We start from the raw sequence: 26052 nt of genomic DNA, 5'->3' as shown, positions 1-26052 counted from the left end.
AGTAGTGTCCAAAAAAAATGTAAAAATTGATGCCCCACCCCCTGTAATCTTTATGCACAGCTGTATGACATTTTTATCTAATTTAGATGCGTTTTAGCAGGATTTCTGAATCTAAAACTGCCTTCTAGGTATTTGATAAAGTGAAAGCAATGTAATGGAACAAAATAAATGTGTAGCATTAAAAACAAAATAATAATATAAGAACAGACATCAGTCCTGAGATTTACTGAAACAACATTTTAATGTTAAACATCAGTTGAAGAGATTAAGAGTGATAACAGGAATATGAGAAACAGTCTGTAACAATGACGCCAAAGATTTACAGGCTGTCAGAGACACTCTTAAATATTCATATAAAGACAAGGAACACGTTGATAAAAAGTACTTCATTTAACCTTTTTTTTTTTTCTTTGTATACATTTCTTTTTTTTTTGTTTTGTTCACATTAGTTACGAGACCTTTACCAGTACTGTATTTACATAGTGCAAAAAACAACTCATGGGTCACGCTTTAAACACTTTTATGGAGGTCATAGCGACAATACGTCGACACGCAGCAGTGTACCTTAGTCAGATTTAAGATCCGAGTGTGATCTCCTGGCTGTGTCGAATCACCGCATCACTTTTGATGATTGATGAGCTAAAACCGCACCGGGATACACTATTGGGTAACGACGACAAAACTGGACTTCAATTGCTAAAGTGAAATCTATCATTGAATGGCTTTTAAGAACAGGAAGATTGTAGGTTTATTTTATCACAATGCTTAATCAATTCCTCTTTTCTTTTTTTTTTTTGTACATTTTTATATACAAGTATTTGCATGAGTGATGACGTACAGTGGTGACCCAGCCAGACGGAAGCTGCTGGCCTCTGATTGGTGGTTCTGGCTGGGTTTGGAAATTAAAAAAATCTCCTTATGAATTCTAAATGAGCATCACAATGACTCGTTTCCATTATAAACAATGAAAACTCTTTTTTTTTTTTGAGAGGCAGCAACAAAGATCACCAGTAAACACATGCTTCTCCTCGGGCTAATTGTTTTAAAAACACACACACACGCACACACACACACGCACGCAGTCGCTTAAATTAAGTTGTGTGAGAAACGGATCATTTACCAAAAGACTCACCAAGAGTTTTTCTGGATGGAAAAACATGTCCACTTTTGTTTTCTATGTCGATGTTAAAAATAATCCACTGAGGATGTTTGTGAGCCCCTCATTTGATAGAAATCCCACCTGAAGCAAGTTTTTCCTTTTAAACTAATTTATAGAGAAAAAAACGCACGCAGCAAAGATCAATTTGACAAAGCATTACATGGTGTAGTAGAGCCACGTTGACAAGCTTATAATCCCAGGACTTGTTTTGCTTATTAGAAGTTAAACTTATCATAATCATCTGAATACAGAATGAGATACGTTAAAAAATACTCTGCAGAATCAATGGGTGGGAGTGGTTTTGGTACAAAGACAAAGATCTTCCGACATTTAAAAATATTCTGCAATTAAAGCAAAACATCACCCATAGAGTTTTCTATTAGAGGCGTCCCTCTTCCCTTCCAAGAAGCCACAAATTAACGGGATATTTCCAAAAATAAAGCCAACGACAAATTAACACAGCAAAATAAATGCAATGGAGCAGACATACGATGCAGATCTGTAAACCGTCAGAACGAAGCTGGATCTTTTCCCATCGACGTCTCCCAAACGTGAGCGACTGGAGTTCAGCAAAGAAGGAGGAAGAGCAGAAACGTCCCACTGAATTCAAGTGTGGCAGGGTAAGTGATTAAAGTCACACAGGTTTTTCTTCCTCTGCTGGTCGTGAGGTGTTGGTGCTGCTCTGGTCGTAGTTTGTCAGTGCCTCAGTGAGTTTGTCTGAAGTGTTGTAGATGGTCCGTGTTGTTTGTGTTGGTTTGTTGGGTGGATACCTGAGAATGAGCCTGTTGTGTCAGAGGGTAGAGACGAGAGACAGAAACATGGGACGAAGACTAAATAAATCACCACGACGACAGGAATTTAGCCATCACCTCCACTTCTTCTTTGTCTTCCGTGTTTGTGTCGACGATGTCGGCTGAATCAATGTCTTCCTCATCCTCACTGGGCCCTTGTTCTTCCACTTCCTCTTCCTCCGTGCTCTCTTGGCTCTTTCCTAGCTGAAGGTTTTCCAGGGTCGTCGTCACCCAGGAGTCGGTGCGATTGCCCGACATGGGCACCTCCAGGGAAATGGGTTCGGGAGTGTAGTCCTCCTCCTCCTCTTCCTCTTCTTCCTCAGCCTCCTCCAACATTCCTGGGACGAGGGTGGAGGTGGTGGAGGTAATGGAGGAGTTCAAAGGACCCCTGCAGCTCCCGTCCAGGGAGGCGGTCTCCGTGCTCTGCTGAGAGGCCAGCTCCAGCCGGTCATCAGCTCGTACCTCGCTACCATCACCGCCGCCGTATGACGGAGGAGCTCCCCTGTGGGGTGGAGCGGTGGGGCAGGGCGTGACGGTGACCAAGGGGACTGACTCACTGTCTCTCTGAGCCGCTGTAGGAGGTGTGGGGCGAGTCTCCTCAATCTCCGGAAGCTCTGGGGCATCCGAGCTCTCCATCATGCTCCTCCAGTTGGTCTCTGTTCCAGGAAAACCAGAGAAACGCATTCAATTAACAGCAACAAGAAGTGGTGACGATGCAAAGACACTGAAATAAATTGTTGGAATGAGACGAAATGTTCCAAAAGAAATCAGTATACACTTTATTTTTTAACACTTTACTTGAAGTTTTATACATAAAGGCTGACATTATACTATTATTATGACATCCCAACTGCCTTTAGCATGAATAAGGTGTCATAAAGGCTGTCATTAAGTGTCGTTCATTACCCTAACGCTTCTTTACACTAACACTTTGTTATTGCTGACATACTAAGCTTACGTATCTCACACACACACACACACACACACACACCCCCACCCACCCACCGGATAAAGTAAAAATCATCCAGTTTGTAACAGAAAGAAACAAAAAACAGCATAAAGCTGCCAAATCACTATGTTGGGTTCATGACCTTAACCCTTCATTACACTAACGCTTTGTTACCCTAACCCCTCGATCTAACCCAAAAAATGCCAACATAGCTCCAAAGGTGTCATGATTTAGCAAACAACAGCTAATGAAAGCCTTCATGACAACTTATTCATGTTAATGACAGATAATGACAGCGTTATGTCTTATGTATAAAACTTCAAGTAAAGTGTTGTCTTTTTAATATTTGCAATCATGATATTTGATATTTTGACCATTTAAAAAAATTAAAAATCCATAATCCCGTATTTGCCGTCATATCAGATGGATCCAGAAAAAAGTGACCATAAAAAGCTGTAAATGGACTGATATGCAGACGCAGGGCAGTGAGGAGTTGAAATTTATCAGAATACTCCTAACAGGAGTACAGCAGCTCGCCTCCCAACCCGTTCTGATTGACTGAGTCCAATAGAATGCATGGCTTTTTCTTGGAAAATAGCAAAATTATTGGAATGCGGCCAATACAGCGCTGCGTACAATGGCCCTGAAAATATGGTACCTGGTTTTCCTAATAATGTCATCTTTTTGACACTTTATACCACAGATTACAAAAGAAAAACAAAAGTTGGGGGCGCTCACCGGATTCCTTCTCAATGTCCTCAGAGATGGGCTCTGACAGATAAGAACTGAAGGAGATGGCTGAAGCAGCAGACAGGTTACGGGTATGTCCCTTCTTGTCATTTTTCAGCTCCTGCTCCAGAGCCGACACCATGTCCTTGTAGGCCTTTCGGGCTTCTTCTGTCAGTGACACCAAACGGTTGAAGAGTTCCTGGATGAGACAAAAGGAATTATTCAAGTTTTTTAGAAACCTCATCAAACAATGACAAAGCATAAAAGATCATGTTTGTCGTCACTTCAGTGCAACAAACTCTTTCCTGCTCGCCATTGTTTTTTTATAGCCTCTGGGCTTCATAGTGAGACGAGTGCATTACCTCAGCCCCAGAGAAGTTGAATATTCCCACCACGCTAACAGCCACCACCTTGTTGACACAGCGTCCGAGAGCTTTTCTGCCAAGTGCAAACACAAAGGGAATCTTCTGCTCTCTGGCCATGGCAATGACATTATATAAAGCCTCATCCAAACCACCTGCACAGGAGAAAACGGTCAACACACGAATCAACCAAACAGACACTCCAAATGAAAGGAGCTATAGAACAATAATGCAGTATTTTCCACGATTCTATCTGACGTTGGGTTCTTCATTGTACTTTTAACAACAGACAATGGCTTTGCCAAATGCTAGTCTATGCTCATGTCTGAAGAACCTTAATCTCTTAATTCATGTTAAAAGTACAGATACACTAACTCATACTGTGACAGATATTCCAGTTCCTACCTTTGGCTTGGATCTTCTCACAGTTGGGAGAGATGATGACACACTTTATCCTGTTTAGCTTCAAATGTTTGGTGACTTCTCTAAGGCCCATAACGAGGCGGCGCTTGGACTTGGCTTTGGTGGGATTCTTCTGGTAAACTCGCTCCTGTAAGCAAACCAACTCTTGCAACAGCAGAGTGACGCTCTCATCGATCTCTGTGCTCAGCACTTGGTTACAATACCTGCAGATATAAAGTGAATATGACCTTTTGTTTAACAGGCAGCAGTTTAAACCCCTGTCACACTAAGTGGACCTCATAGTGAAGAATCTAGGGATGTGAATCTTTGGGTGTCTCACAATTCCATTCCGGTTCGATTCAACATCGATTCTCGTTTTAATCAATTCAAACTATTCTAGATTTAAAGATCGATACAATGCATTTACGTCAGCAATGACGTCATTTCAACATGGCGCCGCACAGACTCTCAAACGGTCCCATTTTTAAAAGTAAATATGGTGCAAAATAACACTTTATGTTTGGCATAGATCTTCTAATAAGGACATTTCAAAGGTTTTAGGCCACATTTGTAAAAACAGTGGAGGATCCCTTTAAGCCGGGGATTAGTTTCCACATTACTCATTTCTGGACTCTGGTCCTGTTCTCCAATGACTTTATGGGTGATCATAAAATGCACTCACTCTCTGAACCTCATGCTGTGGATCTTTGTAATGGCGTTTGAGGCCATGGGGCTGCCGATGCCAGAGCTAGCAGGGGATCCCTGGGATATCGGGGTGATGCTGTATGGAGAGTTCTGACTGGCTGGGGAGAGTGATGCATCGCTGGGAACACTCAGACCATTTTCTGCAACACAGCAACACCACGCCATTATTAGTGAGGATGCGGGACGCATCCATTTCAACCTTTTTCAACCTTATTGCTAATGTTCAGCTAATGCTAGGTCAGTGCTAATGCTGAGCTAATGCCAGCACCTGCATTCTTATCATGGAATAATGATACAGGTGAAATGTTTGGGTCTCCTCACCTTCTTGGGAGGCGGGCTCTCCTGAAAGATCATCAGTGAAAGGCAGGCACTCGTCCTCCTGCTCCTCATTACCTGCAGCCTCTGGATCAACAGTTGGCTTTCCTTTTTTCCCTTCACGTTCTTTTAAAATGATCTTTTGAACAAAAACATAAATTAAAAAAAGGGTATACTATAACATCCTTCACATATTTAATTCACTACCTTCTTAAGGGCTGTTGGTCTTTTCACTTTGGGAATCTCCCTCTCCTTTCCTCTCTTGTTTTGAGGTGCAGTGGCGTCCAGGGGGTTCTTAGGCACTGAGCTCGTCTGATGGAGTCTCTTTAATGTGGATGGCATAATGGGAGAGTGAGAGCTGTGAAACGAGGTGGTCATTCCAACTGAAGAAGAGAGAAAATGCAGGAAAAGTTTTAATAGCAATAAGTGTACAGAGTCTGACAAATGAACGCTCACATTGTACATTTGTTTTCAATTTTCAGTCAATTTATTTCATCAGAATTTTGTCAGAAATGCTTATACGTCTTCTCCATAAATACAACTTCATAAAATGTTCCTATGAGACCAAGTTAAAATCAAAGCATTGAAACTTCTCTTCTTTTTTTTCCCCCAATAACAGAAATTCTGATAAAAGGTTTTTCACAAACCAAACCACAGATTTTCTCTTCTATCCATCTGATTTAATCATTATATATTATAAATAAAACATTTGACATATCAGTTTTAAAAGATTACACTTTTCTTTAAATATTGCCTAAAATTCTGTTAAAACCCTAGAAAAATTGGAATGTTCTTGCCTAATTATTGATAAACTGAAGAATTTCTGAGTTGATATTATGAATTACAAGCATAAAGCTTACATGAGCATGCCATAACTAAAGAAGGCACTCAACATATTGATTTTGATATACATGTGCAATTTACTGAATTATTTTATCTTTTAGTAGTTTAAAAAGCAAAAAGAAACATTGTTCTCATTTGGTTGCAAATCTCTTGCCCAAATAATTAGATACAGTCAGAGATGGCAAAAGTACCCAGATTCCTTACTTGAGTAGAAGTAATATACCTATGTAAAAACACGACTTGAGTAAAAGTAAAAAGTACTGATGAAAATATCTACTCAAGTAAAAGCAAAACGTACAGGCTCTGAAATGTACTCAAAAGTACTTTTAAAACTAAGAAGTATTTCTGTTGCACGATTCACAGGCTGCAAAGCTAATAAACACAGGACCATTTATAAAATCTGCTTTAGCAATGTTATTGTTTGAACAAACACTACCTTCTAGTATTCTAATGTGCTTCACTATATAGTCCTTAAGGCATTTGTATTGTACACTTAAGGTTAACACATCACACTTCTGAGCATTGTGTGCACCCCTAGTTATGACATATGGCTCTTATGTCATAACCACGGGTGCACACAACAATTTTGATCTGGTTTTCAAGGAGCACCAGAGGTTGTTTCTTGGTGGCGCTCATTTTTTTTAATGTCTGAGTCATGGGTCAGATATTTTTTCTGATAAAATAAGATTCAATACAAAATTGGGAGTTAAATAAAACCTACAGATAACATATGACTTCATAAAATGAAAAAGACAAAAAAACCCCACAAGCTTCACTATAACATTACTGCTGTTAACAGTACTGGTTACCTTTTTTATTAATTTAAACTGTGGCAGGACCTACCTAAAATCATTCCCTAAGAACTGTAAAACTTTAGGTACTCAAATGAGCACAAACACACTTGGATATGGTGCTCATTTTAATATGTTCAGCGCTCATGAGCGCTTTATGTCCTTCTCTGATGTCACCTAGCTTGCTACTAACAGCGCTGTGCAGCTCTAATAGCACTAATTATTTTTGCCACTAGCTCAGCACCGCTGAGAGATGTTTCATTAGATTAGAATAACTTACATATGACGAGGACACTTTTCTTTTTACAGCAAGCAGGTTGAAGTAGTGATTAAAAAACCCGTTTCACATCAACAGACAGCTCCAGGCTGCACATTGTTGCTTCTCGTCCTCTCACTGTCAGCACAAGCTTGGTAGCAACGCCCACTTAACCTAAACTCTGTCACTGATTGGCTTACCATGGAATTTCACTCTACCTTTAGCCAATCATCATTACTTGTATGTCCGTGTAAGCCCTCCCCCTCCCCTTACTTTCAGCTTCTGTCTGATCCTGGCTGAGTGAGCCGCTGGGTCAAAACAGTTGATGCGCATTGGTGTCGTGGCGCCGAAAAATAAAAAATATTGGCTTTTTTGGCTATATATATATTTAAAGTAACAAGCCTTTTTGGGAAATGTAAGGAGTAGAAAGCACCGATATTTATGTTGAAAATGTAACGGAGTAAAAGTGAAAAGTAGACAATGTACCTGAAAAATCTACCAGAAAAATCTACTTAAGTAAGTAACAAAATAATTGTACTCCATTACTTACCATCTCTGGATACAGTATATCATTTTTTTGGTATATAATTGGAATTAAAAACAAGCAAATGAAAAATCTAAAAACGACACTATTGTCTGCTGTTTTGCTGCTCATGGCAGAAAGGACAAAGGTTAAAGTAAAAGGAAGTGTGTCTGCTAACCTGTGAATGACAGGGGTTTGGTATTAGTGAGTTGCCTGGCTTTCAAAGCATGCTGCTGCTTCTCCAAAGCTGCCAGCATGTCACCAAGGTCCAGCTCTACTGGGTTTTTACTCCTCTTTCCTGCTGCTTTGGTGAACGCTTCCTATCAGGTAACGAAAGGCAAGAAAAGGTCACAACTGTAAACCAATTAAATACATGTGGAGGAGTAAACTGGGAGTCCCAGGAGGTTGGTGTCAAACCTGTAGTTTCTTTTGCTCCATGCTGATTTCTGAGTACTCCTGTGTGGTGGCCAAAGCTGCAGCCAGAGCTTTTTTCCTCTGACTCTTAGCCCTTTTGGGAACAGAGGTGGTAATCGGGATAGGAGTCTGTATTATGCTGATCGGGGAGTCTTCAGGTAGGTTATCCAGCTGCAGTGCATATGGACAAAAGTTAGCTCACAGTGGAGAAGCTCATACATCCAATAATCAATGTGACAAGTTATTTCTATGCATTTTTGTCACTGGTTTTCTGTCTGTTCTTCTTCCTGTCAGCTTTTTACTTTTAAATTGTGTATTGTGGGGCGTAGAGTCCCGTAGACGGATGCATAGAGTTTTTTTACTGTAATTTATTGCATTTCTTCTCCAGACAAGGATGCCTGATTCACTTGACACCAATTTGTTCTAGTTTGTTCCTGGTATACCACATGATGTCACCTCACGCCGCAGAACATACAGTTTCGGTCAGATTACCATGGCAACTCCAAAATAAATATTTGCAATTGTTTTGCAGTCACTTTGGCAAAGTTATTGAGTACAACACTGCAACTGCAACACTTCTATGCACCCATCTACAGGACTCCACATCCCACAATGCAATGTGCGGAACTTTATCAACAATGTCACGAAAACGTTTACAATGGAGATCAAAACTCATTTCGAGCAGCAAATTCATCTTTTTACAAGTGTTTTTTTTTTCGAGCAAATGTTCTTTGGTTTATTGATCTCTGAGGACTACACTATGTATATCTGATTTAAAAAATCCTCTCCAGCAACTTTAACCTTTAATAATTAAAGGCTAATCTCAATATCTACTATCTTTTTTTACTTTTTCTTATTAATGTTCATTTTAAGTTTGCCTTAATTTTTTCTTTCTGTATTTGTACTTGGCTTTCTGTTTTGCTTCCTCTTTGCTTCTTGGCTGCTGTAACATGAGAATTTCCCCACTGTGGGGTAAAATAAAGGAAATCTAATCTAATCTTGCCTCAATCTGGTATAATTCTATCCAAATTTGAACACACATCCTTCTGCTGCTAACCACTGCATATTCATTCAAGCCATAGACCGCATTTAGCTATGGTGGATCATGTCTTTTACCAGGTTTTTAGTCAATATGGGTTGTGTGTGAGTCTGGGCTGAAGCCGAGTCTAGTCTGTTATTGTTGCTGTTGCGCTGAGGAGCTCCTCCAGCAGAGAGCTCTGGAGAATCCTCTTCATCCTAGCAACAAAAACACAAAAACAAACTTTGAGCTCGCTGTAATTATTGACAAAACAGCGGCATCACAGTAATTATATTCAATACTATGACTAAACTTCTCACCTCAAAGTAAAGAGGGTCTGGAGTGAGATTGGTGACAGAGGCGGATGCTGGCTGCAGTCGTTGCTCTGGCTGGTTGGCCAACACCCGACCTGAATACCCACTGTGGAATTCCTGAAGAATAATAATGGAAAGTAAAGTTATAAAAGTCAGAGTGCTGCGGTTAATGAACAAAATCTATTGTGCATCAATTAAACAGAGGGGCAAAGGCTGGTGTTATCAAAACATGCTTTATGTACTGAAGTGATTCACTTCTCAAAGTAATTAGATATAAGCCTGAATGTTTTATCAACAAAGAGATGATACATTTTCTTTCTCTACTGATTTGTTTTTTTTGTCAATAATTACACTCATTTAAGTGTAGATTCGACAGACTGAAACGATGCATTCACTGTTAAACATTTACCTGTGAGAAGTTTCTCTGTACGGGATTCCTCCTCTGTTCTCCTCTGTGATATTGGCCATTTCTGTCCCCCCAGGGCTTCAAAGCAGCTTGAGACCCAACATTTACCCAGGAGCCTGCAGTAGCATGAATAACATCACATTTATATGACAAGGGAAAAAATACTTTCTGTATCTAGATTATGAAATAAAGTACAAAATAAATACAACTGTGAGGGTAAGCAAAAACAAGCTGCATCTGACGTACCTGTCATGACACCAGCTTCCACTCTCTAAAAGAGACAAAGTTAAAATATGTGATATATTAGCACAACATTATAATGAAATAGAACATGAACACCCCTTATGTTTATACAGTTTATTTTTATATAAATTTATGCTTTTGTGGTCTAAAAACACAACACAAAATTTCCTAGCCATGACATAATCCAAATAAGCTTTTGTAATTTCCAAGACACCCCAACATGTTCCAAGGAGATGGTAAAGAAGTAGTAGAGGTATAAATACAGCAAAAAGCTAAAAATGTTGGCATTCGTTATTCTTTCTGCTTTATGACTGTTTAAAAAAACATAAACAGCAGACTGTAACAAACAAACCCTGGAGGTGTAATTCAAAACATGTTTTACTTTAACTTTTTAAAAAAAAACCCAGCAGTAGATTAATTCTGATTCTTATGTAAATTATTGACTGAAGTATCTTTATTTCTAAACTGAGTTTTGGTGTTTATCTTCTCCATAATCTCCCAGGGGGTTGGGGTCAATTATAATTGTAATTTCGTAATTGACAATTAATTACAATTGTGATGTAATTAGAATTGTATTTGAAAAATCTGTTGCAGTTGTAATCACAATTTAATTGTAATTGAGTTCAGATAATTGACTTAGTTTTTATGGAATTTCCATAACAATTACAGTCTTACAAATACATACCGGTAATTAACGATTATTAAAGTACTGTATGCTTCACATCAAGTTTTCCGACTACCTGTCAGTTCTCTTCAGGATCATTTTACCATTTAAAAAATATATTAAAAATTAATATTAACATCAATATTTTCATTGATGAGGAAGAGTAACAAGGTAACCAAGAGACAAGAAAAAAATTAGATGATAAATAATATTTTTTAGTGTATTTTACAGCTGATTTTAAGACTTGGGTCAAAACCAACCCATTATCATATGGAATGCTAACAGAAAGCTAACACAAGTGGAAGGTTTTGCTTTATTATGGGCTTATTTATTAAAAGATCAGTAAATGTGATTATTGTGATTGATCTTTAGTAATTGAGAACATTATTGTAATTGGCATTCAGGGGGGAAACAATAACTGTCATTTTAATTGTAATTGGGAGAAAGTGCAGGTCAGTAATCATAATTGAGTTGTAATTTAACATGGATAATTGAAGATGTAATTTTAATTTAAAAATGTAATTGACCCCAACCCTGATCTCCCTCCACCTCAGTTAAACATGCTTTGACAGCCTGATGTATGAAGCTCCAGCGTCCTCCTAAATTGTTCTGAGACACTGAGCTCATTCTGTTTTTAAGTGTTTGTAAGGCATCATCGGTAGAAACAATACCGTGGAAGCTGCTGTGGTCTCAGCTGTTCTTTGCGTCCCACCCACTGCCTGGTTGTGTTTGGGACTACAGTAGCCGCTGTCACTGTCTATGTCGGCTTCGCTGGTGCCTTGCTCGTTGTAGTTTTCAGCTGACTGGGAGGCCTGTCTCCTCTTTGTTTGGTTGTTCCACAGCAGGGGGCTCACCTGCTCAGCAGCACAGCGCCCCGCCGCCTCACATGGGAAATCTGAGGAGGATGAAGGAGTCAGAGAAAGCTGGAACTGTATATGTGAGACATGACACAGTGACTGTCTAGAACACAGACTTAACCCAGTTGTATTCTGATTTTAAATCTTTACCGTTCCTATAAAAATTAGAAATGTCCCAATATAACTTTTTCATTTCCGATATGATACCGATATTGCAGCCTTGCGTATCGGCCGATACCGCTATTGATCTGATATCGGCATGAATCATACATACTTTTATTACTTTTTTTCCCCTTTAATAAAAAAAAGAAATACTTATTTTGTAGAGTGGAATATTAGAAAAGGTTTGATCAAGTGATGTTACTCAAACAGAGAACAATAGTAGGTATGAGAAAAACTGACCCATTTATTAATCACCAATTGGTCCTTCAACATAATATGTACTGCATTCTACAACTGAATAAATAAATTAAAAATGAATTGGGGCAAAAAAAAAAAAAAAATCGGAAATTTAAATCCGATATTCGTCTTCGGGCTGATATCGGATCAATATCCGATATCGGATTGGGACACTCCTAATAAAAACAAACTGTGTGTAAACACTGAGGCTATCAATACACCCACATCAACACAAAAAACTTCCCCAATGACATCATGAGTGTCACACATTTGCTTTGCTGACTGGAAACACAGCATTCCAGTTCTTTCATGAGCTAACTGAGTATCATCATCAAAATCAACCTGTAAAACCAGGTGCTGCTTTTACCAGCACAAAGTCCTGCTTTGCATAGATTACAGAGCCTTGTTCCCAGGGAAAATGCAACACTTTTTTTTAGAGTCAGAACTGTGTAGTGTGATTCTCTCAAAACTTGACCTTTTTCAAACTCACTGTTTCTCCAAATAGTGTGTGTGTGTGTGTGTGTGTGTGTGTGTGTGTGTGTGTGTGTGTGTGTGTAATATTTGTAAAGGTGCAAGATTTACTTCAAATGGTCTTGATCCATTTGCTGTTGTACTCTTACCAGTCTGCTGTGCAGCATCCACCAACATGACGGTCTTGGTGCGACCGTCTGGTAAGGTGCACACCTCCTTCTGCACAGCCACATTTCTGGTCGGAGGGCGGCGACAGCGCTGAGGTTGACATCCGTTCAAATGGGGCTGTAGGAGAGTTAAAAAAAAAAAAAAAAACAGCGTGTGCTCGATAAACAGATACAGTAGGATGTGTACTGACGTCATATTATTGGGAAGTTTTTGGCATGCATCAGAAACACAGTGGCTACATTTACATGAGAGCTTTAAATCAGAATAAAAGTTCAATCGTCTTTAAACTGACCTTGTGAACACCTAATTCCGAATGAAAATGGCCTGTCAGAATTCAACCTGAATTCAAGATAAGTGGCTAGTTTGTTCTGATTTTAATTCCGAATTGATAAATTTCTCGATTTTGTAAACATTTAATACCACTTTAAATTAAAGCAAGGGTAGGCAATTTTCTCCAGATACACTTTTTAAGTTTTTGGTTGAAATTGTCTTTATCTCCTGACAAAAATTAAGATCTTATGTACTCTGAAAAAAAATATGTCACCTGTAGCAGCTGTAAACTTGTAATAACTTCAACCAATGGAAAAGAAAGAACCATTCTTTTTAACCAATCATGTCTCCCTGTCCCCCTGCTCGCTCTCGATCCCTTGCATGCACAAGCTCACACTGAAAGCGCGTCACCACTGACAGAGTTAAAACAGAGTTTTTGGTCACATTTTTTACCATATATAATGGTAAAGTTTATTGTTCACTTACTGCTGAATGAGACAACAAAGTTTCTACACAATACAAGCGATGAGCTGAGCTCCTCTTCTGCAGCAGCTGTGCACATGCATGTGAGTGAGACGAAGCACAGAGGGGAGGGGCGAGGGGGGTAAAGGCAGAGCCGTCAGGGAGGCTACATTCAAATTCATGCTAGCTTTTGAAAATTGCCTACCCTACCTTTAAATCTGGTCGTTTTTTCACGATAACGCACTAGTGACAACATAATCCAAGATGGCCGCCCAAAGCAAGCGGGACTCAGGCCAAGACTACTTATTTAACAAGAGCCTTAGAAGATATGGATATAATAAAAAGAGTGAATGGACAAAAGCATAAATATGCGGACATTCACCTGGACTTACTATACACACACGGACATCGGCAAACAAAACAGGCTTCATTGGGCAACATAAAGCCTTGTTCCAGATCACAGAGCTTCACTAATAACGTACAGGTCATCATAAAGTTCTCCTTCCACTCAAAATTTTGTAGGGTGAAGGTAGAGCAGCCATTGCATTAACTGCTGGCTTTGATTGGCCAAAGTACGGTCATCTGCCTTCCTTCTCCGCTACTCCATCTCCCTGCTCCTGCTCAGCTGACGAAAGTGAAAACTATAATAATAATAAAAGTGAAAATAGTTTCTTATGTGGTCTTTTAAGTTGTAGCTGAAAAGAAAAGGTTTGTTGTGTGTTTTTTCCACTAGACGTGAATACTTCACGTTCACCCCCTATCCAATCAGAACCCTTCCCAACCCCCAGATCTAAAGTGGAATTGAATAAAGCCAAATAAACCTGTTTTCTATGTAAACCTCAATTCGGGATTACTATTTCCATGTAAAACAAGAAGCAGAAAATTTCATTCCAAATTTAAAAAACATCACGTGTCCGTGGCCAGTATGTCGAATTATTGTGCGTACCTTTGGGAGAACATTAGAACGGATCATGCCTCTTCCCCTTTGACTGCCCATTCCATACGGTGTCCCCAGAGGCAGGGCTCGCTCCCCAACATCTGCAGAAACAGGATTGACCATACCGGCTTGCACTGGACCTGCATAGGGGCCAGGAAACGTCGGGTAGAAGCCCATCATAGGCGGGCATGGTGCCGGCATGATCTGGTAATAGGCGTAGTCATTGGAAACGGCAGGTTGTGGGGAAGGTAAGATGGGATAGGCCAGGTATGGACCTCCAGAGGAGGGATTGTTCTGCGGCCAGCGCAGCTCTCCACCATTATACATAGGATTGTGCCTGTAACGAGCAAAAGGTGAAGTTAGTTTGTTTCAGAAGTCGTCATGTTGTTTGATCTAAGAAGTGTCGCAAGTGTTTCAACAAATCACACTGCCTGCTAGGGATGTAACGATTAATCGTAAGGCAGTTAAAAATCGATTTATAGGTATCACGATTCACATCGATAGTGTGAAAATTGAATCGCAGTACTCTTTTTTTATCCAGAAGTGTTGCCGGCGGGCGGAATCTGCTAATACTTTTTTTCTGGCCGCCTTTTACTCTTAAACATGTTCATAAATGATTCCTTGCCCCTTTAGCACCGAAAGAATATCTGTAATATTACGTGAATATCTGTAAAAGTCACATTTTTCTTTTAGCTTTGTCTACTAGCATAGCATCTCTTCTTCACTGCAAGATATCTATCTGCATGCCAACCGACCACTGGGTTACCAGCGCCCTCTGCTGGGGCAAACAAATATCTGACCTAAATACAGTGAAATGAATTTATTTTTTTTTAAGTCCAATTGTTAAGGCACAAAATACATTTTCAGTTGTACTTTTAAAAAGAAAAAGAACTATTATGCAGTTTTGTATTGTTTACTATAGAACCAGAATTTAAATTAATAGGCTTCTTTTTCATTTGTATTATTCCTTTATTTATTTCATTCAACATTTATTTTTAGTTAAATTGCATTGTTTTGAATAGTTTATCACGGGATTCTTTTGACAATGAAAAATAAAAGGAAAACAGGACAGTATTTTCCCCCCAAAAAATAAAGGAATATTTTTCAGTCATTTTTCTACAGTCCCATTTTGTAAAATAAATCATGAGAGAATTGTATCGTGAACCCAGTATCGTGAATCGAATCGTATCGGGAGTTGAGTGAATCGTTACATCCCTACGGCCTGCTCATGTTAGAAACAGGGTTGGGGTCAATTTTATAACAAATTTAGAAATCTGTTGATATTGTAACTATAATTGAATTGTAATTGAGTTCAGATATTTCAATTTATAATCGGCATTAAAATGCAATAAAAACTGTCATTTACAATTTGATAAGTGCGAACCTGTGGAATCATGCTATAGTTTTATAGCTCACACATACGTAGTTAACAATTTTTAATACATGTTTCATATCAAGTTTTCTCACTACCTGTCATTTCTCTTGAGGATCATATTACCATTTAAAAAATTGATTAATGCAGGGGTATACTAATAGAAAAAAGGCTCAGGTGGCCAAACCAAAAATAATAACACCAATATTGTCATTGATGAGGAAGCGTAACAAGGTAACCAAGAGATGAGAAACAAATCAGATGATAAATAATATTTTTTAGTGTATTTTACAGCTGATTTTAAGACGTGGGTCATAACCAACCCATTATCTTAAAGAATGCTAACAGAAGGCTAACACAAGAGGATAGGTAAGTTTTATGGATTTATTTATTAAAGGCTCAGTAATTGTGATTAATTGTAATTGAACTTTAGTAATTAAAGAATGTAACTGTAATTATCAATGTCAACTTTATTTTTGTAGCAAGTATAATTAGTTAAGGCTTATTAAAGCCGTTATAGGCATTGATTTTCAGGGGGAAAAAAATAATTGTAATTTTAATTGTAATTGGAAAAAATGCTGGTCAGTGCAGTAACTTTAAAAAAGACTCTTAAACAGTGGATGAAAACAAGCTAGACCTGCTCTCATGGTAACCTCTGTTTTTTCTGTTTTGTGAATGGAACCTTTAATATTTTTCTCCACTTTTTTTTCAATTGTCATTTGTTTTTACTTGCCTTAGGACTAGAAATGAAATTTAGCTAACTGTGCTAACTCTGGCATATTTACTATGATGCTGAAATGCTGATCAATGTGCATTGGCCTAAATAAGTTAATCAATAAAAATAATCCATGTTTGTGTTATTTTACATCAGTTTATCACACAGTTAATGTTAATTTGTCAAAATAGTAATTTGATTTCCATAGCAAGAGAGACAATCAAACAAAAAAGGGTGACGTCTCTGATGCTGCATGTATGTTCAGAGGCTGATAAGGGTCCAGATGACATTTTAACTCTGTCTCCTATAGCGGGAATTTCCTTGCTTTCAAACAGCGGGGAAGGAAACGAAGAAGCGGATATGTGCAGGATACAGCAGATCAATCAGGACAAAGAATGAGTCACTGGAAACAGCCTGATTCTGAATGGAAAGCTCCTTCCTCATTGTTGGAGAGCTAACATGGAACCATAGTCTGACTTTCAAAATATAGGATCAGACAGCCAGTGGTTTTTTTAAGAAAAAGAAAAAAACAGGAACCGTGTTTAATCTTTTTGCCATTATTGCATTACAGTCTAAAAATGATAAAGGGGAAAAAAAAAAACACAGATGAAAGAATTGTTCGTTAGTTCAAAGTTTCCCAGATTTCCCACAATGGCAAAAAGGCAGGGAAACAAGTTTGTTATTAACTTACAACTAGGGCTGCACGATTATGGCCAAAATGATGATCACGATTACTTTGATCAATATTATAATCACAATCATTTATCATATTTGGTTAAAAAAAAAAAAACCTGTTTTTGTGTTTACCCTTTGTTAAATTATTGTTATTGTTTATTTTTGTTTTTTATTTATTACACTTTATACGTTATAAATTGCAAATAAAAACAAAGTTTAAAAAACTGTTTTTATTACACTTCTTTTAAACAAACATTACGTGTACAGTATGAAGTTTAAAATGAAGCTTTAAATAAGAATTATAAAAAAAATAATAATTTAAAAAAATTAACCCAAGAATTAAAAATGTACCAAAGGCTAACTGGATGAATACAATATTACAGAGTGCAGAGCCCATATTATAAATGTAAAAATTGCCGACGATCAGGTTTATTTAATCATGGCAACCACAATTGTGATCACGATTCAAATTTGATTAATTGTGCAGCCCTACTTACAGCACATATTTATAATTCAAAAACCTACTGGTGATATTTAGAAATGATAACCAATAAACAAATTTGCACTAATTGACTTCCAAGTGTTTTTCCATGTCCAAACGGTCAGGGCAGTACCTGTTGGGCTGGTTCTCTTGAACGAAAGGGTAGCAGGTGATGAGGTAGCTGGGGATGGGGGCGGTTTCCACCCCAGTACTGCTTCCTCCTAAGCTCCCACCACCTCCACCTGCTTCACTAGAAAGACTCATATTGACAAAGGTTCCTTCAGGGCCTCCTTTCTGTGGGACGAACGGTTCAACTTCAGGAGAAAGCTTCACATCCTGTGCAGAAGAACACAAAGTGCTGTTCGGGCTGGGCGATATGAACCAAAACTCATAGCTCAACATTCTTTCTCAAAATGGAGAAATACAACATAAATCTTGATCATTTTAATTCAAATAAAGTCTCATCAGAAAGACAATCCAGTGTTAAATTTGCTGATGCAAAATGTCACACAGGCACATTTATTAACAAACAGTTACACAAAATGTGCCACTTTAGGCTTTTTCTCCAATAAAGGACAGCACGTGTGAGTGAGTTCTATAGTGTGGCTTGTTTAGGGGAAGGTCTGGTTAGGAAGCACTCAGAAATCCATCAAACTGAGCTTGTTATGCTGTTCTGAGAAGTAGAGAAAGCAGCGACTCCAAAAACAAGTATTTTAATACAAAATAAGATATATTGTTAAAAGTGATATTGTCATTTTATATATCGTCAAAATAGAAATCTCAATATATTTTGGGGTCATTCTGTGTATTTACATTGTTGAATTGTTTATTTTTGTGTCCTCCTTGCTTTTTTCTGTATTTTTGTTGTACTTTAGTGTATTTCGGTGGTCCCTTTGTGTATTTCTGGCGCATTTATTAACAAACAGCTGCACAATATGCACCACTTTAGGCTTTTTTTCTCCTCTAAGAGACAGCACGTGTGAGTGAGTAGGGGAAGGTCCGGGCTAGAACGCACCATCTAACTGTGCTTTTAATGCTTTTCTGAGAAGTAGAGAAAGCAGTGACTCTTAAAGCAAAATAAGCTATAAATACAAATACATATATATCGATATAGGTAATATTGTAATTTTCTATATCGCCAAAATAGAAAACTCGATATATCTTGAATCTCGATATATAGCCCAGCCCTAACTGCTGTTACTCTGAGGTTGTGAACAGAGGCAGGATTAGCGGGCAACACGTTACACTGCCAATCAAGATTGCTCTCAGCACAATTTGTATTAATTTCCTATATGTATAAATAAAAAAAAGCACAAAGAAACGATCAAAGACAGAATCTGTATTTTTTGCAGACACAGACATTAAGAGTGTAAGAAAAAAAGATTTGGGGATACGATATTTCACCACGTAATTATTGCATAGATCCAAAAAATGTCCAAATCAATTTTTTTTAATCAGATTTTTAACGAAAAAAACAAAAAAGATTTAATTGTGCCAACATATGCCCAATCACTAGGTGTCAGTGAACCACATCAGACGTTGTTAAACTCCTCAATGCATTTTAGCTTGGAAGTTAATTGCACTTTATTCTCATAAAACATACTGGGCACTTTTATAGATGTATGTGGCTACTTTAAAAAAAAAAAGAAAAAAAATTAAAATCAGAATCTGTTATAGAAGCAAAAGTTTAACTTTTTTTAAAATGTAATTTCACAGTTTGATAAACATACCACTTGTTTTGTATATTGACTACTGTTTACTTGTTCTCACAAGTTTAAACAAAAATAAAAATAAAACATATATATGTATATACCGTATTTTTTGGACTATAAGGCGCACTTAAAATCCTTTCATTTTCTCAAAAATCAACAGTGCGCTTTATAATCAGGTGCGCCTTATGTATGAAATTAAAATGTCAAAATGTTTTAGTACAACTTTGGTAAACTATGAAGCTGCACCGCTTCATGGATTTTTGGCGCTTCAGGGCTACTGTAGTCCGGCGCCCCGTAGAGTGATATGTACCAGTACTGTGCTTCAACATACTGAACTGAAAAAGTGGGTGTAATGTTTTGTGTTAAACCTGAACAATGTTGAGAGTTATTGTTAATGAGTTGAATAAAGTTTGACTTATCTGACTATTTTGTTTTGCTTAATGAGCCTTAATAATAATAATAATAATAATAACAAACTGGTGCGCCTTATAATCCGGTGCGCCTTATAGTCCGAAAAATACGGTATATAGTATTTCATACCATTTTGTATTTGGAGAGGTAAAATCTGTAATTATTGATATCACAAAATATAGCAATTAGTATCAGGTAATATCGTATCGTGACATGCAAATCGTGAATTGTATCGTATCGTCAGATTCATGACAATGCACACCCCTAGTAGACATGTATAGAATAGAATTAAGGATATAGTTGGTTTAAATCCAAAGCAGCAATATTCACAGGTCAATTTTAATTGACTTACATATAAATGGAATCTATTCTTTAAAACTAATCTAAGCTAGACGTAAAACGTTGATAATTAAATATTTATTTCCTTAATAAACTCATATAAAGACCATTCCACTTGGTACATTTTTTTCCATAAACTACCATTTCCTGTATTTCATTAGTTTCCTAAATCTGTTTAACTGTGCTTCTAAACGTCTTTAAAAACTACAGTCTTATGCATACAGCTAGAAATATTTTTACTTTAGACAAAGATTGAGAGGTATTGTATAAATATTTGCTTAAGAAAAGAATGATTTATTTTATTTTATTTAAATGATTGTACTGATTTTTTAATAACGGCATTGTTTAAACACTGCAGAACAAAATGGGATTTACTGCTTCAGCACAAGTACAACAACATATGAGAAATTTGATATTCTTACACGTTTCAACTGCCAACTGTCAGTCTTCCTGAGAGGCATCTAGTGATTGCTTTGGCAGTCGAAACATGTCAGGATATCAAATTTCCAGAAAAAAAGTTGTCTGAAAACATGAAACCAGGGTTGAGGTCAATTACATTTTTCAGTTACAATTACGTCTTCAATTATCCATGTTCAATTACAATTAAATTAAATTGCGATTATTTCCTCCCTCTGAAAGTCAATTACACTCTCAATTATTAAATGTCTTAACCATGTATTAAACCAGATGTAAAATACACTGTAACAATCATCCGTCATCTAATTAGTTTCTCATCTTGTTAGGCTGAAATCAAGGGTATACCCCTTGATTTCTTTATTATTATTTTTTTCAAAAATAAACATAGCTCTTAACAGCCAATCCATGATAAAATTTTAAAAAGAAAAGGTACAGAAGAGCATGATTCATGCTGAAAAACTGTACTGTACTATACAACCTGTATGGGTGTGAAGATTCACAAGGTATTATTTACCAGAGCATCCGAGGAATGCACACCTAGAGAATCCAACAACCATGATTAACATGTTGGGATAAACCCTTTAGGAGGTAGAGCAGACAAATTGATGCCAGTTGAACAATTGCAGCCCAGGCCAGGCCAGGTTGTCCATGTGTGAAACCATTGGGGGGCCATGGGGGCCCAGAGGGGACCCATAATGAGGCTGGAGTAAATTTTAAATTCCTTGTTAAGGAGACCTTGTTGGTCACATGTATTTTGTAAGCAGGGACAAGGCAGTGAGTGCTATCTGATATGTGTAAGCCATAAAGTTTTTATTGAATTTTCACACCAATTACAATTACAAACTCAAAAACAATTACAACAGCAACACATTTTTCAAGTACAATTTCAATTATAATTACGCCATAATTGTAAATAATATCAATTGTGAGATTGCAATTATAATTTACCCCAACCCTGCATGAAACTTTAACATATTATTAAAAAAAAAAAAAAAAAGACGACAAAATGAACTTGCTGGAATTATAACCAATACAATTTCATGTAAAAAGGCCTTTAATACTGCAAACAGAAATATTAATTTAAAAAATATGCACAAAAAAAAAAATTTACAAAACGTAAACATGTAAAAACACAAAAATGAACTCTACAATCACTCAAGCCTAAAGACCAAAATGTACCACAATACATGCATCCAATAAATGAAATACAAATTAGAGGTGTCCCGATCCGATATTGATATCGGTCCAATATCAGCCAGAAAACGAATATCGAATTTTATCGGACTGCATCTAAAATCACCGATATAAGCTCGCCGATAAAATTTCCCGCTCCAGCACTTCTATCCATAGGTGACTGTGGTTCACACTCCAACAAAGTAACCTACTGCTGTTGACTATTGTTCTCTGTTTGAGTGACATTGATCAAGCCTTTTCTAACATTCCACACTACAAAATAAATAACAAAAATACGTAGGATTCGTGCTGATATTGTATCGTATCAATGTTGATATCGGCTGATAAGCAAGGCTGCAATATCGGTACCATATCGGAAGTTAAAAAGTTGTATTGGGACATCGCTAATACAAACCTCTCACACATTTGCAAAAAACAAGATTAAACTGAATTGGAATTAAGGACAAATCGGTCTTTAATGTAAAGGATTAAACCAACGTGTGAAAGAGGCAACGTTGCTACATTTGGCTACAAATTACCTGTGGGTTTTTGTTTCATATGGTAATGATCCTCATTTGGGTTCACAGTGACACTGCTTTCACTTTAATTTGCTCTGTTTGCAAAGGATGAGAAGAGGTGACAGGGTTCAGTGCACAAAGGCGACGCCACGCCACACTTCTCTCAAACTGTGGGACGTATGAATAGATCATCAGAGCGACCATGTGGATGTTACACAGACAGCTATTGTCTCCCACTGCACTGCTTCCCGGGTGAATCTCTTACTTTTTCCTTCATAGAACCATCTACACATGAGACATTACGCCCACTTGGCCAGTTTGTTCTTGAAAAACTAGCTATAAAAAGTGAAAATGCGCATCCATCATTACGCTAAAGGCTGTTGATGAAAACCATCGGTGGCCCGACAGCACAAGGTGACAGTAACGGTATAGCTGACAGTTGTTACAGGATTAGATTTGAGAGGATAAAGCAGAGACAGGGTAAGCTAATTATCCACAAGCCAAAGCACAAATGCCTCCTGTTCACCTCAGGTGTATCTTAACTTCTACACAGAGAGTTAGAAAATCAGCCAAAAAGTCAAATTTTGTTCTTGTCCTAAACATTTAGTAACATGTGATGTCCATATAGCAATGATAGAAAAACATTTTTTTTTTTAAAACACTTCCCCACTTGATATAGCCTCAATTAGGGGTATCCCGATCCGATATTGATATCGATCCGATATCAGCCAGAAAACAAATCGAATTTTATCGTACTGCATCTAAAATCTCAGATATAAGCTCTCCGATAAATTTTTGTTGTTTTTGTTCCCGCCCTTAGTTGTTCTCACCATGTACTGACAGTAAAAAATAACTGAAGCAAACTTGAATAGTTGACTATTGTTCTCTGCTTGAGCAACATCACTTGATCAAGCCTTTTCTAACTTTCCACACTACAAAATAAGGAATAAAAGTATGCATGATTTGTATTGGACCGATATCGGTATCGGTCAATACGCAAGGCTGCAATATCAGCATCGCATCGAAAGTGAAAAAAATTATATCGGGACATCCCTAGCCTCAATAATCCTTAATTATTGATATATGATTAATCTATTTTAAGGTTTCGTTTATTGGTTTTATTCATACATGTTTCGACTGTTAACTGCCAGCCTTCCTCATAGGTGATTGCTTTGATGTATCTCTACGAGTTCTTTCATAAGGAAAACATCAAAGCATCTTCTGATGGCTGTCATGTGTGGACTTTCATGAACAAAAAGTTGTCTGAACAAACAAAACCTTAACATATATTTCAAATGAGAAGACAAAATGAACTTACTGGAATATATATGATTAAGCCATTAATTATTTATGTATGGAATAACAAACCCTTCTGTGTTTTAGTGCATTTTGTGGGAGGTTGAGTGATAATAGCAGCGATTGTGAAGAAGAAGTCAGTGAGGTCAGAGTCCCAGATGTGCATTAGTGGCCAGAGCTAAAGAGTGATCAGACTATGATCTGCAAATTCCACAGGCTCCATTTAGCAAGGCAATTATTTAAAAAAAACACACACACACATCTTCACAGCTAATTGTATATAGTTGCAATAGAACACAACGGAATGAGAAATCTAAAAATGGAAATATTTTCTCTTTAAACTATATGCATGAAGTACTTTCTTTTGCAGAATAATATATTGAGGGGTTTCAGCTTTTAATGTAAAATTGTTGAAGGTTTCTTTAGAGTTTTTAAAGTATGACTAGGGCTGGGCGATACGAACCAAAACACATAGCTCGATACTTTTTCTCAAAATGGCAATATACAATATCAAACTTGATCATTTTAATTGAGTTCTGTCATGTGGTTTGTTCAGGGGAAGGTCTGGGCTAGGACGCACTACGAAGAGATATATACATATATATTAATTAATAGATAATTAGCTTCTTTTAGGATTAAGTAATCAAGAAAGTAATGCATTTCCACAAAAAGCTTATAAAAGTCCCATGGATTAAGTCAAAACACGAACCCCAGTGAAACAACCTGAGAGGAATGACAGACATGCAGCAGAACCGGACGATCCTCTCCTGACAATCAGACGCAGCTTCTCCACCTTTTCTGACGAGAATAACACTCATGCACACATTCCCTCACCTCATCGCCATGTGATTTGAACACCAAGATAAACTACATCAACAAGATCACAGTTAACGCTCTGATTAATGACAAGTACAAAAACAACAGCATCTGCTAAAGCTTCAAATAAACCAGAAACTGCAGAAATATCTTTGCTGCACACTCAATAAAAGTCTAATTACATTCTTAAACTACATTTATCAGACTGAAACCTAATGATGTTTATGCAACCTATCATTGATTTCAGCTTTAGCCTAAAAAGTATATATATTCGTATATACTGAATACTTCTTTGCTGGTGACGCTTTCAAATCATTAATTTCAATTCATAAAAAGTACATTTAAAGTGTTCAACAGGTGACTTTATGACAACATTAGTAAATGCCAAGGATCCAACTAAAATGAGAATGGATAGTGTGCCAAGTGTGATGCAACATCCACACTTTTTTTTATTTTTAGCTTGAATTATTGCTGATTCCCACAGAAATATAAAAGGACACATATTTGATCATTACCATAGAAAGTTTGTGGTGTATGAGGCTGAAAATGTATGCACTTTTACCTAGAAAGTGCATAAACCAGTGTGAGGAATTGGGCAAAGCACAGCAATAATGGATTACCGTAAAAATGATTCCCTAAAAGCAGGGAATTCTTGATGAGATGTTGACGTCTTAAAAATCCAAATCCTTTCTTGTCCACCTTGCAAACAGGGTTAATATAAGCTGCTGTTTATTTTATTTTTTTTGTTGCCAGATACGACAGCACATCTTTAAGGGACTTGAACTGGCCATAATTGACCGCTCAGGTCAGTTTTAGAAGCATACATAGAATGAAGTGGTCATAATTTAATGGCTAAGCAGATTCTAGATTGGCTTCAATCCAAAATTAGCCTAGAAAATGCCTTTACTGAGGTGTTATCAGAGAATGACAGCTATTGTGTTTAATAAGCTTTAGCTCGCTACAAGTGAATGTATTGTTTACTATGATGTAGAAGGCTGTTGTCAAAGCCATAAAAATACATTTACAAATACATTAAAAAGCTTTCGAGTAAGCGCTGCTGTCAATAGTAAAGCCTCGTACCGTTAGCCGTAGGGTTAGCCCACTAGCCAGAGGAAGAAACCGGGGGTTTTACGCTTGTTTTTCGTTAAAAATAAACGACAAATAGGGTTAATAATCAGTCGTAACACACATATTTCATCCAATTAATTGGCGTTGGCCACTGTTGTGTAAATGTGCGTCAAAAACAGCATCGATTAGGCCTCGCTGCTGTAAACTAACGTTAAGCCGAGTGAGAGCTAAAGGTTAGCAGCAGCAAACACATCCACATAATGCGCGACTACCTTGTTGACACCAGCGTCCATGTCAGTCCACAACGCCGCGACACACCGTCACACCGCGGTGTGGACGTCAGGATGGAGGCCTCTTTAGCTTCCTCATTGTAAACATTAGTCAGTTGTAGCCCAGTCCTCCGTTAACAAGTACTTGTACTACTGCTGCTGCGTCAGCTCGATGCTGCTGTGCCCATCAACAGCCGCTGTCACCCGAGGGTGTCACCTGGAACAGCAGGCAGCGAGGGACAAAAAGGGTCAGCCCACTGGAAACTCCAGAGATCGTCTGCTGCCAACCATTGAACACATGAGCTGATCTGATATCAGTCACACAGTACTGTAAACATTCAC

The 26052-nt window shown here is 37.6% G+C and overlaps 1 protein-coding gene across 1 annotated transcript; it reads right to left on the bottom strand.

Moving 5' to 3' along the window:
* Positions 1-758: 758 nt before the first annotated feature.
* secisbp2l (SECIS binding protein 2-like) lies at positions 759-25992 on the bottom strand. Its single transcript, XM_028434448.1, has 18 exons — positions 25714-25992; positions 17825-18027; positions 14458-14785; positions 12761-12896; positions 11556-11779; positions 10224-10248; positions 9981-10093; positions 9578-9688; positions 9356-9475; positions 8243-8410; positions 8004-8145; positions 5620-5795; positions 5419-5551; positions 5075-5237; positions 4396-4616; positions 3991-4145; positions 3638-3827; positions 759-2606 (listed from the first exon to the last, which is right to left on the bottom strand). The coding sequence occupies exons 1-18, from the start codon at positions 25732-25734 to the stop codon at positions 1999-2001; spliced, it is 3237 nt and encodes a 1078-aa protein (XP_028290249.1). The 5' UTR covers positions 25735-25992; the 3' UTR covers positions 759-1998.
* Positions 25993-26052: the final 60 nt, after the last annotated feature.

Source organism: Gouania willdenowi, chromosome 3 (genome assembly GCF_900634775.1).
Source record: "Gouania willdenowi chromosome 3, fGouWil2.1, whole genome shotgun sequence".
NCBI lineage: Eukaryota > Metazoa > Chordata > Actinopteri > Blenniiformes > Gobiesocidae > Gouania > Gouania willdenowi.
Note: the sequence above shows the minus strand (reverse complement) of the source record. Positions and strands in the feature narration are given on the sequence as shown.